The sequence below is a fragment of the Molothrus aeneus genome, chromosome 2 (assembly GCF_037042795.1).
Source record: "Molothrus aeneus isolate 106 chromosome 2, BPBGC_Maene_1.0, whole genome shotgun sequence".
Classification (NCBI taxonomy): Eukaryota; Metazoa; Chordata; class Aves; order Passeriformes; family Icteridae; genus Molothrus; species Molothrus aeneus.
This window is the reverse complement of record NC_089647.1, coordinates 90,726,996-90,743,054: the sequence shown is the minus strand read 5'-3', so window position 1 is coordinate 90,743,054 and position 16,059 is coordinate 90,726,996. Positions and strand designations below refer to the sequence as shown.

At 42.1% G+C, this 16,059-nt stretch overlaps 2 protein-coding genes across 3 annotated transcripts in view; one reads left to right on the top strand and one right to left on the bottom strand.

Annotated features, from left to right (window-relative positions):
* The window catches only part of TMEM255B (transmembrane protein 255B), a 69,592-nt gene extending 63,327 nt beyond the window's left edge, over positions 1 to 6,265 (top strand). For both annotated transcript variants that reach the window (XM_066571610.1, XM_066571609.1), the window contains 2 exons: positions 2,701 to 2,844; positions 5,598 to 6,265. In XM_066571610.1, coding sequence (XP_066427707.1) covers positions 2,701 to 2,844; positions 5,598 to 5,765 — 312 coding nt within the window. In that variant the 3' untranslated portion in view covers positions 5,766 to 6,265. The remainder of the gene's footprint in view (positions 1 to 2,700; positions 2,845 to 5,597) is intronic.
* Positions 6,266 to 10,164: 3,899 nt separating this feature from the next.
* Positions 10,165 to 16,059, bottom strand: part of GAS6 (growth arrest specific 6) — a 39,947-nt gene continuing 34,052 nt past the window's right edge. Inside the window, exons 13-15 of the mRNA XM_066545281.1 lie at positions 15,170 to 15,342; positions 14,153 to 14,378; positions 10,165 to 10,747 (exon numbers count right to left, since the gene is read on the bottom strand). Coding sequence (XP_066401378.1) covers positions 10,596 to 10,747; positions 14,153 to 14,378; positions 15,170 to 15,342 — 551 coding nt within the window. The 3' untranslated portion in view covers positions 10,165 to 10,595. The remainder of the gene's footprint in view (positions 10,748 to 14,152; positions 14,379 to 15,169; positions 15,343 to 16,059) is intronic.

Sequence of the window (16,059 nt, the reverse complement as noted above, 5' to 3'; positions counted from 1 at the left end):
GACCTCCAGAAAACACAAGGCCAGGCTGACTAGTCAAACAAAAAAAAATCATGTTTATCTCTGGGGAATGCTGGCAGCCAAACCATATTACAAAGGGGAGAGTTTGCAAAACAGTGCCCTTTCCTTTAAAGCCATCATATTTCCCGGACAGAAAAAAAAAGTGTTGTTTTGATTATTTTGGCTTTTCTTTCTTGTGACAAATTCCCTGCAGACCCTGGCACGCTCCCCTGATCTCCTTTTAAGATCTATAGCATGCTTGGGTATAGGACATGGAGACAGTTACCTTAAAGTCACCTCTAACAAAAAAGCAGATCAAGATATTACATCAATAGATGTACTCAAGGTACCCAAAATGATAACACACTATGAATATTTCTTACAGAAGTTGCAGGTAAAGAGTTACATGGAAAATTTCACTTGCTGATGAGGAGTTAATCTAGAAACTCCCTTCCCTGTCCCATGTTCATTTGATGGCTTCTGGATGTTTTTCTGACACACCTTGCCAAGGAATCTGCCTGCCCTGAGTTTAGGGCTGCATTAATCTGACCTACTGATAGTCCTGAGGGGAGGATGGGGGGTGGGAAGGGGATGCCTTTTAAAAGTTGTTTTAATTAGTCCCCTTCTTGCAGTCCTTAAAGGAATCTGAACAGATTAAATAGCATTGCTTTTTCCCCTCTCCTCTTCCTTCACCCTGCCCAAAAAGGAAAGCACAATGAACCCCTAATTACTGAGCTACTTGGCATGGGTTCATGTCTTAGCACTCATGCAACTACACATGCAGTCTGATGTGAAAGAAGCTGGAGGTCAGACATAAATGCTCTGGCGGGTCTGTGTGAGGCCGGTGAGCTGAGTGAGCTGGCACTGGTAGCACTCCTGGCTAGTTCATAGCTCCTTATCTCTTTGACTTGGGTGTTGGTGCAGTTTAGAATGTCTCAACCCAGCCGTGTATTTTAGGTAATTTAACACAGAGTCATTACTGGAATACTTGATAAAAGCATCCAACCAGCCTCAGTAACCATAAATTGTTGCTGGCCCTGGGCTGAGACCAGATAGCATGATAATAAGGTGCTTTGAATTAGTAGGTGTGGCATGGATGACTCCCCAAATTTGTCTTCTAGGACTGTTGAGATGTTCATCCTTAGCAATTACAGAGCATTGGTCTGTGGGTGGATGGAATGTGAGAGGACTGAGAGAGGTCCTTAAGAGAAGAAGCCAAAGGGGGTCACACAGCAGCACCCAAAGAGACCCACACCAGAAAGTTGGAGACAGATGCAGAACAGGCATCTGTATTTCACATCTGTGGATAGAGTTTCTTGACTCATTTATGTCAGAGGGATCTGATTTTATCCCTCCTCTGAGGGAGGGAGGGCACACTCTGGGGCTGTGCACTGGCCCCAAACCTTTTTGTTTGAAGCAAGCAGGTTACCTGCTCCTCCCTACTCCTGAGGCAGTGTCTCTTCCCCACCACATCCACCCAGCAGGGCAGGTAGAAAGGTGGGTACCTAGAAGATGAGAGTGTTTTGAGGAGGGTGCCTTGAAGATGAGGGACTTTTGCCTTCTCCTGTGAAATGATCTCTCTGCCTTAGATCCCAGCCTTTCTCCATGCCAGCTCCTGAAATGCCAGATTTCCCCAGGAAACTAAGCCTAGATTAATCAGTAACCTTATGTGGTACATCAGGGACCTAGATGATGTTTTCCATGTACAAACACAATTAATATACTTCTTTCTCAATCACAGAGAGATCTCACACTGTCTCCAGAGGGTGCAGTGGTTTATATCTCCCACTGATAAATTTGAAAGGATGTAAAAAAAAAAAAATCCTGGCTGCTGCTTTCAGCATTTGTCTGGCAACTACCATATTTTATTATTTCAGTGAAAAGAAAATTCCATGCTCTCATGTGGAGGAATCTGCTAACAAAAACAAAGGAAATAAAAGAAACCACTGGATTTATCTCATGAAAATATTTCACAAAGCTCTGTTGCTCTGCTGTCCTTCACAAATTGTTATACAGACAGGGTTTTAGGGTTTAACACAAACCCTCTTTCACATCCAGCTTTTGATCTTTCTTCCTGACCAAGATTTTTTAGCTGGTTTAGCTGGTTTTGCATTGTAATCAAAAGACATGCCAATAAAACCATGAGAGAAGGATTTTCTGCAGTAGGAATGAGGTAAGCACATTGAAAGTGATGCTGGAGAGCCAGCAGCAAACTCCCAAGTGAGAGTGAGCTGTGAAAGAGGAGCAACTGATCTGAAAAGGAAGATCTAGGTAAATCTGTGTAGGAAAGCAGAGAAAAAAGACTTGAGGGCATCAGGTAGTTGCTATTGGAAGGAGTCAGCAGCAAATGGTGAAGAACTTGGTGTTTGGTGCTGGATGAATAAGAAGAGGCAGCCAAAGCTGTATGCTGTGCACTTCACGGTGTCTCAGATATGGAGCCCTGCCAGTGCTTCTGTAACTGTTGCTAGGGAAGCACCAGCAGCCTTTTTCCAAGGGAAGAAGATTAAAATAGCTGTGTATTTTTACTTAGAAAATTCATTCCGGATACACCCTCCTCTCATTCTGTCTGCTGGTTTTGTACTACTAGTATTGTGTTGGAAAATAGAAAGCTGTTAAATTGTCTTGTTGCTTGTGTTAGGAGCAGCTCCTGCTCCAGCCCCCTCTACACTGTACTGATATATTGTTGTCTTGTGTGCTCAACAGGTACCTCTGTCCCAAATCGCCTTCAGTGCTGCACCTCCTCCTCAGATCCTGTACAATCCTGCCCAGCAGATCCTGACCTACGCTGGGTTCTGTCCTTCCGCAGCAACAATTTCTACCTATCCCTCCTACCCACTGCCTCTTCAGGTACAGCACAGACACACACCCCTCTTACACCATCACAAAAGCATTACCTGCTGCTCAGAACAAACTCTGCAGAGGCAAGTCTTAGCTGGATCCCAGCTCCCAGATTTGTCTGTGGGATGACTTAGTCTGTGCCTAGTTTTCTGGTCTGTTCTCAGACCTCAGGATATCTCTGGTTATCCTTTGGACTCTCACCTGCTGGTGAGGTAAGAGTTGCCAAGAGTAGAGAGAGAACGGGGTAGAAACACATGAAATTAACTGAAAATATTCATGTAAGTAGTCATGAGGGTCCATTGTGACTGTTCAGTCCTTTGTCCACTGAGAACTAGAAATACATTGCATTTACCCCAAATTCTTATCTGCACTCCAAAATAAACACCATTATTTCCCTAGATTTCTACTTTTTCAAATAAGTCTGTTCATTTATCTTCCTTCACTTTCACAACATTGAGAGGCAGACACCAGGAGCTGTTCCCAAGTCAGGAGAGGTTAGTAAGAAACACTGGGATCCACTGGGATGGTTAGTAAGAAACAATAGGAAAACTTAACTCTTCCTGGGGAAAAAAGTAAAAGCAAGCCACCTCCTTGTATGTATGAACTCATTATGTTGCAGTTTGGAGAGAAGTAATTTCTGCATCAGTATATGAAATTTAAGAAATCAAAATAAACTTATTCAGAGGTACAAATCATGAATGATGGAAGCAGAAGTGATTAGGAACAGCCAGAAACTTAATTGTCATCTGCTTCCATTGCTTGAGAGCTGTGGGCTGAATCCACGGGGCTGGAGGTCTTCATGTTCCATCTAAGTGCTTCATGCTGCTGGATTCAGACCTTCATAAACCCTGCTCAGATGGTTGTAGTCCTTAATCCCAGTCTGACTGAACACAGGGGCTGATGGCATGTAGGGATCTAGTACTGCCTGATAATGAGATCAAGTAGCCACCTGTCCCCTGCTGCTACTCTGAGAGGGTCCAGGTTCAGGTCCCATTGTCCCCAGGTCACATCTGTAGGGACATCTGGGATATCCCATGGCATCCCAAAAGGGCTGCACACTTAGGTGTGGAGAACTAAATTAAGTTTTAGCTTAGAGTAGAAGACCCTGACTGAGCTGGTCTACCCTTTAGAGTCACTAGTGGATTATCTCAGGTTAAAGATATATGACATTTCATTCCTGACCCTTTGCTGAATCCAATGTCTCACTGAATAAATGCTGGCCAGAGAGGCAAAGTCTATAAAATAAATGAGCCATATGGCAAAAAGAAATGGTGATAGCAGGAGTGCATTTTGAAAGGATGTAACCAGCATTTCTTTTGTTTACTGTGACATGTGCCAACAAAATAATACATCCCTTACTGGTACAGTTCAGTCCCGACTAGTCTTGGTAACAGGCCAGCCAGCTGGGCAGGTAATGGTCCTGATTAGCTGGGCAGGGACTGCTGGTGATGACAGGACTTATGGGTTGTGCCAGCTATTCCTGCTAGAGAGAACTCACTGCAGAAACAATTCCAGGCAAACAGATGGAAGCAGTGGTTGCAGTTTGAGAGGGGAGGGAAGCAACAACTCTGAAATAAATAAAGCCCCAAGCCAACCCAAACCCACCACACCTAAGTTTGGAGGTGATGTATCTAGCAGGTCTGTCAGTGTACCTGCACTGCCTCAGAGAGTTAAAGGGCATAAACAAGCCTTCCTGTTGGGATGTCCCCATTCTCACTCACTAAGGCACTGTGTGGTACAAATGCAGGACAACATTCTCCTTGCCAGGAGGGTTTGATCCAGGGCAGCAGCCCCTGCTCACATGGAGCCCCATGGAGGAAGCAAACATCTTGGCATGGGGTCTGCCAGCCCTGGACAGCTCTGAGATGCCATTGTCCAAGGGCAGCCCTGGCCCTGGCTTTCTAGATTGTGGCTATTAATTTTTTTTAGCAGCAGGGAACATCACTTGCCCAGATTTTTCATTTCACTTGAAAAAGATCCACTTTTTAAAGTGAAAAAGGCACTTTAAGTTCACTTTAAATCTGAACTTGAGGGGAGCTGAGTCCAAGTCTTCAGATGAAGCTCACAGACTGGCACGTGCTATCATATGAGAGGAGTAAAATCTTCACCCTCTTGAAATCAGTGACAAAACTTGGTTTAAAGCAGTAGTAGGATTTTATCCAGAATATTATTCCCCACATGCATTCTTTTGTTTTAATGAACCCTGCTTATTCCTGAAGATAAGCTGCTTCCTAAGCTCTGCTTATTTAATGTGCCTTTTTCAGGCAAAGCCCCATCACAGCTGACTGCCAAAGAGGGAGACACATGCCCACCTGTAAAATTTTCTCTTAAGAGGAATCTGCATTTGGCAAATAATTATGCAAGTATTATAACTGAGATTAATTACATCTGAGGTAATTTAAATTTCACAGTGAGGCCTGGAAAGGAGCAGCTACATGTAACCTAATCAGTCAGTCAGGTGCTGTGCCTCACCCAGGAAGCCAAGCATCTTTTCCTGCAGAAATTCCTGTTCTGCTGTATTGCCTAGCTGTCTGCACAATGTCTATTAAAAATGATCTGGGTTACAGATGGAATCCATTGTTTCACTAGACACCATCATTGCTACATTTAAGCAGGAGCTTTAGAACTAAAATTAATGTTGTGCTGCAATGCATGAGAAATTTAATTGCGGGGCTTATTATGTAACACATGGCAAACAACACAAAGCTGCAATGGGGTTGTAATCCTTTACTGAAAAAGTTCTTTTTCCTTGTCTGATACAGCCTGCCAGCAATTTCCCAGGAACATCATCTACTGACATTTCTTTATCAGAAGAAACTCAGCCTCCATCTCAGTCCAGCTCCAGCTATGGTCTTCCCCCAAATGCTCCAGCCCTCTATACACCAACTTACTGCTTGCCTGGGGAAAAGCCTCCACCATACGCACCATAGAACAAAGAATTTATTTTAGTAGCTGGTAGGCTTTTCTTTTGTTTTAAAGAAACCTCTGGAAACTGTGCTGTGCAGGCACTAGACTTCCCAAAGGAGCCCAGCACAGAGTTACTGCCACTCTGCTTTTAGCCTGTGAGCAGGGCAAAGCCCTGGAGCAGTGAGGGCAGGCATGTCACCTGCCTGTGTGCCTGCAGTCAGATGTAGTAGAACTTTCTGGCTACTGTAAGCATGAGATGTTTCCCTCCCACTCCACTGCAGAATAGATTTTCTTCAAGAGGAAAAATGAAGAAAACACTCCAGATATGTGTTCTGCTTTCATGAACCAATATTGAGGGGTTTTAGCCTGTGTTGTCTGAGTGAGTAGCCGGGAGCTCCCAGAGTCAATAATTTTGGGTAGCAAGAGTTTGTTTGCTTGTAGTGTTTAATAACTCTTCTGGTGAAAGTGTTGTACCAATAAAGTGTGGCAATTATTTTACAATAAAGTTCACTGTGTATGTTTATACTATCCTAAGGCTGTGTATATTTGGAAGGAAAGGAAAACAAAAGAACAGAGGAAGAAGTACCCTACCAAATAGTTTCTCTTTTCAAGTTTCAGATGGAAAGGCTAATTCTATTTGGACTGTTTTAGCTGAACTTTGTGCCAGTCTAGTCTTCATAATAAAATGTCACATTAATGCACTAAAAATACCATTTCCAGACATGTATTTTAGGCTACACTTTAGTGTTCAAATTAATTCCTTTCTGGTCAAAAGAGCGCCACAAGCAAAACCATTTTAGGTTAAATGCCTCTTATTTATTTTTAAGTTAATCCAAGACCTAATGCAGGTATTTCACAATGACTGAAAGAGAGTGAATGAAAGGATGAAAGGAATGAAGGGGCCCAATTCCTTTTTTAATGTATTTATTTTCTCCAAAGGCTAAGCAACAATACCTTTGGCAGTGCCACTGACAGGAAAAAAGCCATATCCCTGTTGTCTGCACCCTGCCTCCTCACATTAGCTGGGATTCCTTTTGGCACACACTTGCCTTATTCTGGGACAGGGGTACTTACAAACAGCATGAAAACCCATTTAATGCTGCATCCTTTCACTGCATTTTGCCCCTGCAGGAAGGGTGTTGGTGCTGCTTGCTCCATAGATCTTACAGTCTAGACAGCAATGAAGCTCTAGAAATTTCCTGAAATGCCTAAGAGTAAAACAAGGAATGGAAGGTATTTCTCATTAACATTTTAAGCAGCTGCTCTGTATTATGAAGATATTGAAAAAAACTAAATAAACAAAACCAGCTTACTTGACGGTTTCCTTTGAAAGGAAGGGACACCATCAGACCTGCTTAAAATGGAAAAAAGAGTGATCATCCTTTTGCATAACACTTTGCAACTTGCAAAAAATATCTCTTAATTCATGTGTTTTACCTCTATGTATAAAAAGCAGATTCAGTACTGATACACATAAGAAAAGAGATTAATTTATAAGGACCATAAAAGCTACCTTTTGTTCAATTAAGGTTTTTCTGAGATGCAAAGGTGATGAGGTGCCTTACTCACCTTGTTGACAAGGTGAGTTATACAAACGTGGCTGAGAAAAACAGAAGTCAGAAAAGAGATCATTTGTTTTGTTTTAAACATTAATTTAATGCATCCCAAATGCTTAGTTCTTGTGCAAATACATGCTGTGAAAAGCACAGTCACTCTGATTATGAAGTGGAGCTACACATTTACTTCTTTTTACTTGCTATGAATACTACCAGGGGAACCACCTGGGTCCATTTTGAGGACTCAAAGTCCAGAACAGACTTGATCCCTTTGGGTTGAACACCTAGACTAACTAAACAAGGATGAAATCAATGTTTCTCTTGGGTTGAAGCAAGTGACTGAGAAGGAATGGAAGAATGCTTATTGCAGCTACCTCTTCTTCCAAACCTTTCTTCAGTATGGTACTATAGTAGGGTATTAAAAAAATTTATCTTTACACTCTCCCCCCCCTTGCCCCCCACCTCTTCTATCATTCTCCAGACTGAGAAATTCAGAGTTTCTCTTCTAAACTACATTTTGAGTCAGGGTGCATTGTGGTCTATGCAAAACATCTACACATATATGCACACATATGCAAACTTTGGGAGCAATTTCTGCTCTGAATTTGAGAATTAAATGCTCTTGTACACATGACATTTAGTATGGAACTGCAGAGTACCACAACATACCACAGGATTCACGTTTCCAGGACCCAAAATAATTCTGGCCACATAAATAGTGTCACTTACATTAACACAAAAGTCAGGCGTGTTTGTGATTCATTTATGCCACATGGTAGTTTTTTCAGCACTACCACAGAGATTTTACCAAAATTCCAGACATGAAACTATTTTGCTAGATTGTTTCATTTGAAAAGAACAAAGTAAAACAGGGCTTGTTTTATCTTCTTGGTTTAAAAATAGGTGTTTTCCGAATCTGTAATTTTTTTCAGTGGAGTTACTCCAAGTCTAAAAGATGGGAGATTTTAGTTGTTGAACCCCAGCTGGCAGCCTAGCCCCAGGCAGCCACTCACTCATTCTCCCTTGCTGGGATGGGGGAGAGAATCAGAGGGGTAAAAGTGAGAAAACTCATGGGCTGAGATAGAGACAGTTTTATAGGTAAAGGAAAATCCGCACACACCAGCAAAGCAGAGCAAGGAATTCATCCACCACTTCCCGTGAGCAGGCAGGTGTTCAGACATCTTCAGGAAAAGCTGGGAAATGTCACGTGGAACAGTGATTTGGGAAGACAAAGACCATCACTCTAAGTGTCCCTCCCCTTCCCCTTTTGTTGCCCAGCTTTATGTGCTGATCATGAGGCCACATGGTGTGGGATATCCCTCTGGTCACTTGGGATCAGCTGTCCCAGCTGTGTGCCCTCCCAACTCCTTGTGCATCCCCAGCCCCCTCACTGGTGGGGTGAGAAACAGAAAAGGTCTTGACACTGTGCAACCCCAGCTCGGCAACAGCTAAAACATCCCAGAGTTATCAGCATTGTTTCCAGCACAAGCCCAAACTACAGCCCCATACTGGATCACAAATTGATCCAGAGTCCTCAGTGGTAACATAAAGCACTTTCAGGAACAAGGTGGTTTCCCTTGCTCAACTAAAAAAAAGCAAAAACATAGAACTACGCCTGGGTTTTCCTATCCATGCACCGTCTGTCTAGTGGGAAATTTCCTTTCAAACTTGTGTCTGGTCAGAGCTGGCAGTAGGTCCTTCTCCAAGTATAAATGAGTAGGTTGGTTCAAAGTGATAAAGTTCTGTTCTTTTCTGCCCTACTGCATCACTGCTGATTGTTTTACTTGTGATAAGAAGCTATGGTGCCATGTCTAAAGGCTAATAGAGTACCTTTCTCTTCTCTGCTAAATAAAGCAGTGATCCTTGCTAGAAAATATGCTTGGAATAGTCCTCCCCTTCTTGCCTCTTTTCCTCTGGGACAGTTGTATCTTCACAGTTTGGACACAGATGTTGCCGCACATGAGGATTATTAGACTAATGCGTTATCTCCTTATCTGCTTAGGGAAAACATAACATGACTGACCAAGAATAATTTATAAAAGACCTTGTAGAATTAGACTTTTTTCATGCTAATCCTCTGAAGGATGGTGTAACCTTAGCCACCCAATACTCGGATTTTGCATATACCAATATTACTCAGCATATTACCAATATTACCACAGCATATACCAGTATTACTCAGTTTAGTAATTTGATGCAAGAAAAATACCAAATAAAACATGATTTAAGTGATTCAAGAGAGACTAGGCAAAGCCCATCCCAACTTCAGAAAGATAGCTGAAAAGTTGAACACACTTTATGGCTCTAAACCTTTCCTGCATAAACACCCACAGATATTCTCACCTCATGCAGTTCAGCCTGGCTAACTCTCACAGCTCAAGCCTCTCTGTTCCCACTAGGCTCACAGTGAATGAGCCAACCTAAAAATGCAGCAGCAAAAATATGTCATCACCAGATAATATTCCCCAATTCTCAACACCTCATCATTTACTCCAGCAGCTATTGACACAAAAGCTGTATGGCTTTCAACTTCTTGAGTCTTTCCTTCTAAATGTTTCCTGCTGACCCAACTTCATTTTCCATTTTCTGTAGACCAAGAGTTTTTCTAAAGGTCACAACTGAGTCTTTTTTCTGTGGTACCAGAAAGAGAAGCTGTAGCAATAAGAATAGCAGCCACCATTTGCTCTGCAGCTGATAAGATATGGAACACTGATGGAAGCATATAAACCCCAACCCTCAACCTCCAAAAAAAAACCCAGCCCTTCCCCTCTCTCCCACCTTCTCCCAGAGTAACCCCTAGAATCAGGCACAGTCTGAGTCACTGTCTCCAAATACCAGAATACAGAATAATCTCAGTACAGGTAAATTAAAAACTTGTATGTAAATATTTTATTCTCTCATATTTTGCAAATCAGAAAGCAGTGTTTGGTAATAAAAAATAATACAGAATTATTATTTTTCTTCCAGTCCACACTCATATATTACCAGGTTTCCCACATTACAGATGAAACTGTCTCTTACAGTCTAAAGATAGTATTCACTTTCAGTACATTCTGTACTTTTGACTTATTTAATATTAGTCTTCTGAACTATTTACAAATATATTACAACCTTTAAACCTCAAAGCAAAGAGTATTTCAATAATCAATCTGACATAAGGATCAGTAGCTTCTACATAACTTCAGTGTTTAAGAGAAACTATACACGCAGTGCGGTAGATCTGAATAATTTATATCTTTTAAAAAAAGAAAAGCACTGAAAGTTTCTGAGTATAAAACTTTCGCATTGCAGTGGTACCTACTGACCCTCCTGGACTGGAGGACAGGAGTGTGAGGTGATGTCACTGTGCTTGTAGAGAGCCTCATCCAAGTCCAGTGCCGTGTTGTTCAGCTTGAGGGTCATGCAGCCATGGTAGGAGGCGGTGACCGGAGTGGAGGTGACAGGAACGTCTGTCGGAAAGGGGAGATAAATGTCTCTGACAGCTGCCTTTAAGTAAACACCTGCCCTGCCTAGGCTCAGATGGCTGTGGCTCAATGAGTTCATGCTCACCTCTTCCCATGCTGGCATTTCTACCTCCCCCTGCCCCCTTGCCAGAAGGCAAGAGCACAATCCCAGACGTGAGGAAAAACACCATCTGTTCTGGTGCACCAAAGCCCTTCTCCCAGGCTGAACCCTTCCTCAGCTGCTCTGTGCCTCTGCAAGGCCTCCTGGATGAAACCTGTGCTGCACAGCTTCACTGCAGTGGCACAATGTGTTCACACAGCCCCATGTTTTCCCCCTCTCCATCTCTGAACTCTGCTTTGTTATTGGTGGAGATGTTAGACCTCCCTCTAATGTTCTTTCTCTTCAAAATAGCTTCCAAAAGATTATGGGAAGAATTTTATGACAGGAAAGCACTTCCCATATGCTGCCTCTACCACTTGCTGGACTTATCTTTACCATGGTTTTGCTGTGTAGGAGCACAGGAAGGTTGCTGGCCTTCATCAGCAAGGTGCTGGAATGCATCAGTTGAATTGGTCAGACTAATGAGACTAATTTTTACTGTGGAGATCCACTGTTCTTTTAATCAGTTTACCAGAGACAGAAAACAGATGGCAAGGAAGAAGACACTACAATCCAAGTACAATCCAATAGACTAGAGGAAATTAGTCAATCTTACTACTAACTTCTGTAATTATCATACACACACTGACTGTAAACAAACAAAAACTCAGTACAGTAACATAACAACAAGAAAATCTACATGAGCTCTGTCCTCTACCTTTCCCCAAAGGTCTTTAGTTTATTTACAACCCAAAGCTGACCCAATCAAACTGGTTGTGCAATGGAAAATAATGAGCACCTCAAAGAATATTTAACTTCACAGTGATTCAGGCAGCTAAATAAATCACTTATCTTTACATCGAAGCAAGGACAACTTGAACAATAGGTTGTCCTGTTGACCCAAGATTATATGAAATTTAAAGTGTTCTGCCTGGAGATATGCAGGGCTGATGTGCTCAGACACAGTTCAGACAGAATCTAGGACTGAGTGGGAGAGAGAACATTTGTGGGAGATCTGTAAGCCACAAAGAAATACTATAAACCTCTTCAGCTTCTTGGGGGAGAGCTACCATTGCTCAGTAGTTGCTTTATTTATGATGTTATCTATTTCCCATTCCTCCCCATTTGCCAAAGTTTATCTGCAAAGTTTGCTGAAGGAATGCAGCATCTCTGTTGTAATACCTTACAGGAATGTAAACTAAATTTTGAGTCAGAAGAGTTGAAGTTGTGACTTAACAACTTGAAGACTCATCTAAGGAGACAGGCAGATTGCTGTTACATGTGCCACAGGGCTGACTGAAAGACAGTGTGGGCTTTCAGATGAATTTGTAAGAGATTAAAAAGAAATTAATTTTTTTCATTGTATTCTAAATTATGTGAAATATTTCATTTTCTGTTATGACTAGAAATGGATCTGTCCAAAATGTGGTCATGTAAAGATTTGAAAGCCTAGTTTAAAGGTTCCTTCACCTGGTGAAATGCATATTTTCTGAAAAATCACCTATGCATCACATAAATTACATAATTTAGGATTTACCAGAACTGAAAAGCCTATAGAAAATGTAATTAATGTCTACATGTTCTCTCTTATCTGTTGAAACTCTAAGTAGTATTTCTTTCACATCTGCAATATTAGCTGTGCTTAGGATCAGGTTTAATACATATTTGGATCCAGAATTCTTTCTTTCTTTGTGACAAATGGAATAAAGATGTGAAGTTTGACCACTATACTGTTTTTTCCACAGGGTATGGAAGCATGGAAAAACTAAAAACTACGTAATGTTTTCAAAATCTGAATGAGCCAAACTGACTTAAATCTGACCATTCGGTATTGTTACTTAACCCAGAGTGATTAATCCAACTGAAGTGCTGAAATGTTTATTTATTTGGCAAATGACAGTGTTTCTCATGCAAGTGCTGGGTTCCTCTCAATGGCAAAAGCAGAGTGCTGGCAGAAATTCCTGCTGCTAAGCACAACAGATCAAAGGGGGGATAGCAGCTAAACCTACAGCATCCAGCTGAGCCTGAGCTGCCACAGCCATGGTATCTCACCCTTAGCTCTGGCAAATGAAAACCAGGGCTGCACCCAGCACAGGTAGTCTAAACCACAGAGAACCTGGGACAGTGACAGAATGGGATGATTTCTGAGCTGTGGAAACCTCCACTGTGCATCTGAGAGCAGCTTAAAAGAAAGCAGGCAACCTCTATTGCCTGTGCAATGGCCATCTTAGATAATTTAATCTGAGAGTAGAAAATGCCACGTTTGGGATTTCAGCCTCCTTCCTGCCACTGTGTGAATGCCCCAGAGTATGCGGCCTGCCCCTTTCAGGTGTGACTGGGAGCCATTTGCATCATCAGCATAAATCCTCTGTAAACTCTTGCTCCTGGTGGGGACAGCCACACCATGTGTCCTAGTACCTGTGGCACCTCAGCCACCCTGTTCCAGCCTGACTGCTTCAGCACCTCACAAGAGGCCAACATTTGTACCTCTCCCTTGCTTGGGCAAGTAAGGGCAAGATTTTGCTTAGCTGCTGGCATCATGTGCATCAGAGACATAAGTGTTCCTTTAATAGCATTCCTCAGCAGAAGGGACTGATAAACCTGTTCAGGCAGAACAAGAAACAAACTCCCAAACTTGGGAGATGAAAGATGAAAGTTTGATCTTACAGGTTCAGAAGAGAGGAGCAAACTGACCTTCCAGAAGAAGCCCTGTTGCTGCTGAAAAGCCAGAGACACTATAAATGGTGTTAACCCCTTGGTTGTGGCCTACATGCCCCTGGCTGGGAGGCAGTCTGTTAACTGTGTCATGCTGCAATCACTTCAAAGAGCATCAGCCAGGGACAATCCCCACACTGGGCTTCCCAAGTTTCAGGCAAAACCCCCTGAGGTCCTAGTAGTCCCCTCAAGGAGTGCTCCCATGGATTCACTACATTAATGGAGCACTGCAGGAACCTGTAGCCCAGCTCCTATGGATTTTACCGGGTTTAAGGTAATAACCCAGTTTACAGCAATCATTATTTTTAAATCATTATTAAATGATAAAAAATCATTATAAATTATTAAATCATTCTTATTGTTGAACAAGCAAAACCTCCTCTTTCTATTTCTGCCTCCAGCTGCCCTCAGAAGGACACAATCATTCAAGCAAAGTGCAATCCCTGATCCATTATGTTCCTGCATTGCAGACAAAGCCTGCTCAAGCAGAAACAGAGAAGGACTCTCACAGCTTGAACAGAAACAGTGTTCCTGACTCCCAGCTCAGCAAAGAGAGTTGGAAGTCTGTGGTCCATGGTACAAAACTGGAGGCTCACCTGGCAATCCTCCCACGTATGTCTTTGTTGACTGCAAAGAGCTCTCCAGGATGGACAGACTGTCCTCCAACTCAGAGATGCTTAGTTCACTCTCTCCTGCTAGCCCATCCACCCTCAGGGATAAGTGATCTTTCTTGAGGAGGACATCTACAGAGTGTTCCTTTTTATCACAGAGATTTATTGCCAGTCTGGACACAACTGTGTTCTCCAAGGCCACGATGACAAACTGAACAGCAAGGGAAAGAAAGAAAAACAGGCAATGAGCAGAAAAATACCTAGCTACACTTACCCAGTACCAAGATGAGCCCAATGTGCCCTTCATTACAAATATTTTGCAGAGCCTCCAGAGAATTAGGCTTATTACTATTGCTGATTGTGTTCTGAGCTCATTTGCACAGATGAAAAACAAATGAACCATGGGACTAATTCTTGAAACCGTGTTTTCTCAGAGAGGGTTCTTAGTGGGTCTTGCAGAAATCATTATATTGCACTGGGGACAAACCAACTGGAGCTGCTGTACTATAAATGAAAATTGGCTCATGGGATTTAGTGAAATCCTTCCTGGGTTACCCTTGTGGAATGCCAGAATTTAGCCCTTTGTTATGAATGCCATTGCAAAGTATCTTCAACACTCCACCATGACTGGCTTTTCCCAGCACCTTTCCCACACCTAGAGCCTGTCTCTTGGCTTCTTTGGGACAGGTACTGATAAGCAAGAATGGAAATCCCTGGTTTATGGCACTAAACAGTTTCTGTACCAGAAAAAAAAATATGACTGCATTCAAGAGAGCAGTTCTATCTTTTACCTAGGCCACATTTGCCAAGAGGCCCCTATGAGTATCTGACACACACCTGTAAAAGGCAGAACTTCAGGCAAGCACTGTTGTTTCAGACTATGCTCTGAACAGGTGGGACAAATGATAAGGCAGGCAGCAAATCTGACAGCTGTTTTTGAAATTGACTTCCAGTTACCAGGAAAGAGCAAGGAAACTTCTCTACAGAAATACTTGTTTGTACCTGTTGCTTCAGTTTCTTTGTGGAGTGATAGTCAATCAGAGATAGTGATAAAGGGACAGATGCTTCTTCTGTAACTAGGGCAAACAGCACACCAGTATCTGTTGCTGGCTGAATTACAGCATTTACTTCAATTTCCCAATTTGTCTTGGTTTCATTTCCAGAAGAAGGTTGCACTGCAGAAAAAGAAATTCATTGGACAATGTGTCAAATGGGTAAGCTGTTCAGTTTCTCCCTGGAGAAGACCATAGGCAGATGAGCATCTGGAGGGACTGCCACTTTTTTTTTTAATTTAAAAAAAATTATTCCAAAGCACTTGAACATAAAATTGGACAAGAAAATGGCATCAGTTTCCTCTTGTTACCTTATGCATTCTGCTGCTTTTCAGAATGTCAAAGGATAACATAAAGCTTTTTATCACAAAGAGTTAGTCAAATTCCCAATTCCTGGCTGCCAATCTGACACATTCAAAGAACTGCTGCAAGATAGGTCAATCGAAAACCAGTTTTTGAACCAGTCTGTCCAAAGATCATTGAGGAAACTGAGCTGAAATTTGACATGCAGGAAACATTTCTATGAAAGCCTGTATTAAACTCAAGAATTTTATAATACAATACATACTACACTCATCACCTACTCAAACTCTTCCTGATCACCAATCTCCCAAAAGTGTAACATGTTTTATTTCACCTGTTGAACCCTGAATTAAATTTTCTGGTATCTTCTTACTGCCTCAGCACCCTAATAATTTAAAAGGTAATGCAGGCTGCAAAGAAAGACATCAACCTGCTCCTGCAACCTCCTGCAACAGGACTATTACCTCTGCTAGTTCACCACATCTTGAAATACAATAATCCATTCTTTATAGGGCTTACCACTGCAAAGGAAAAAGA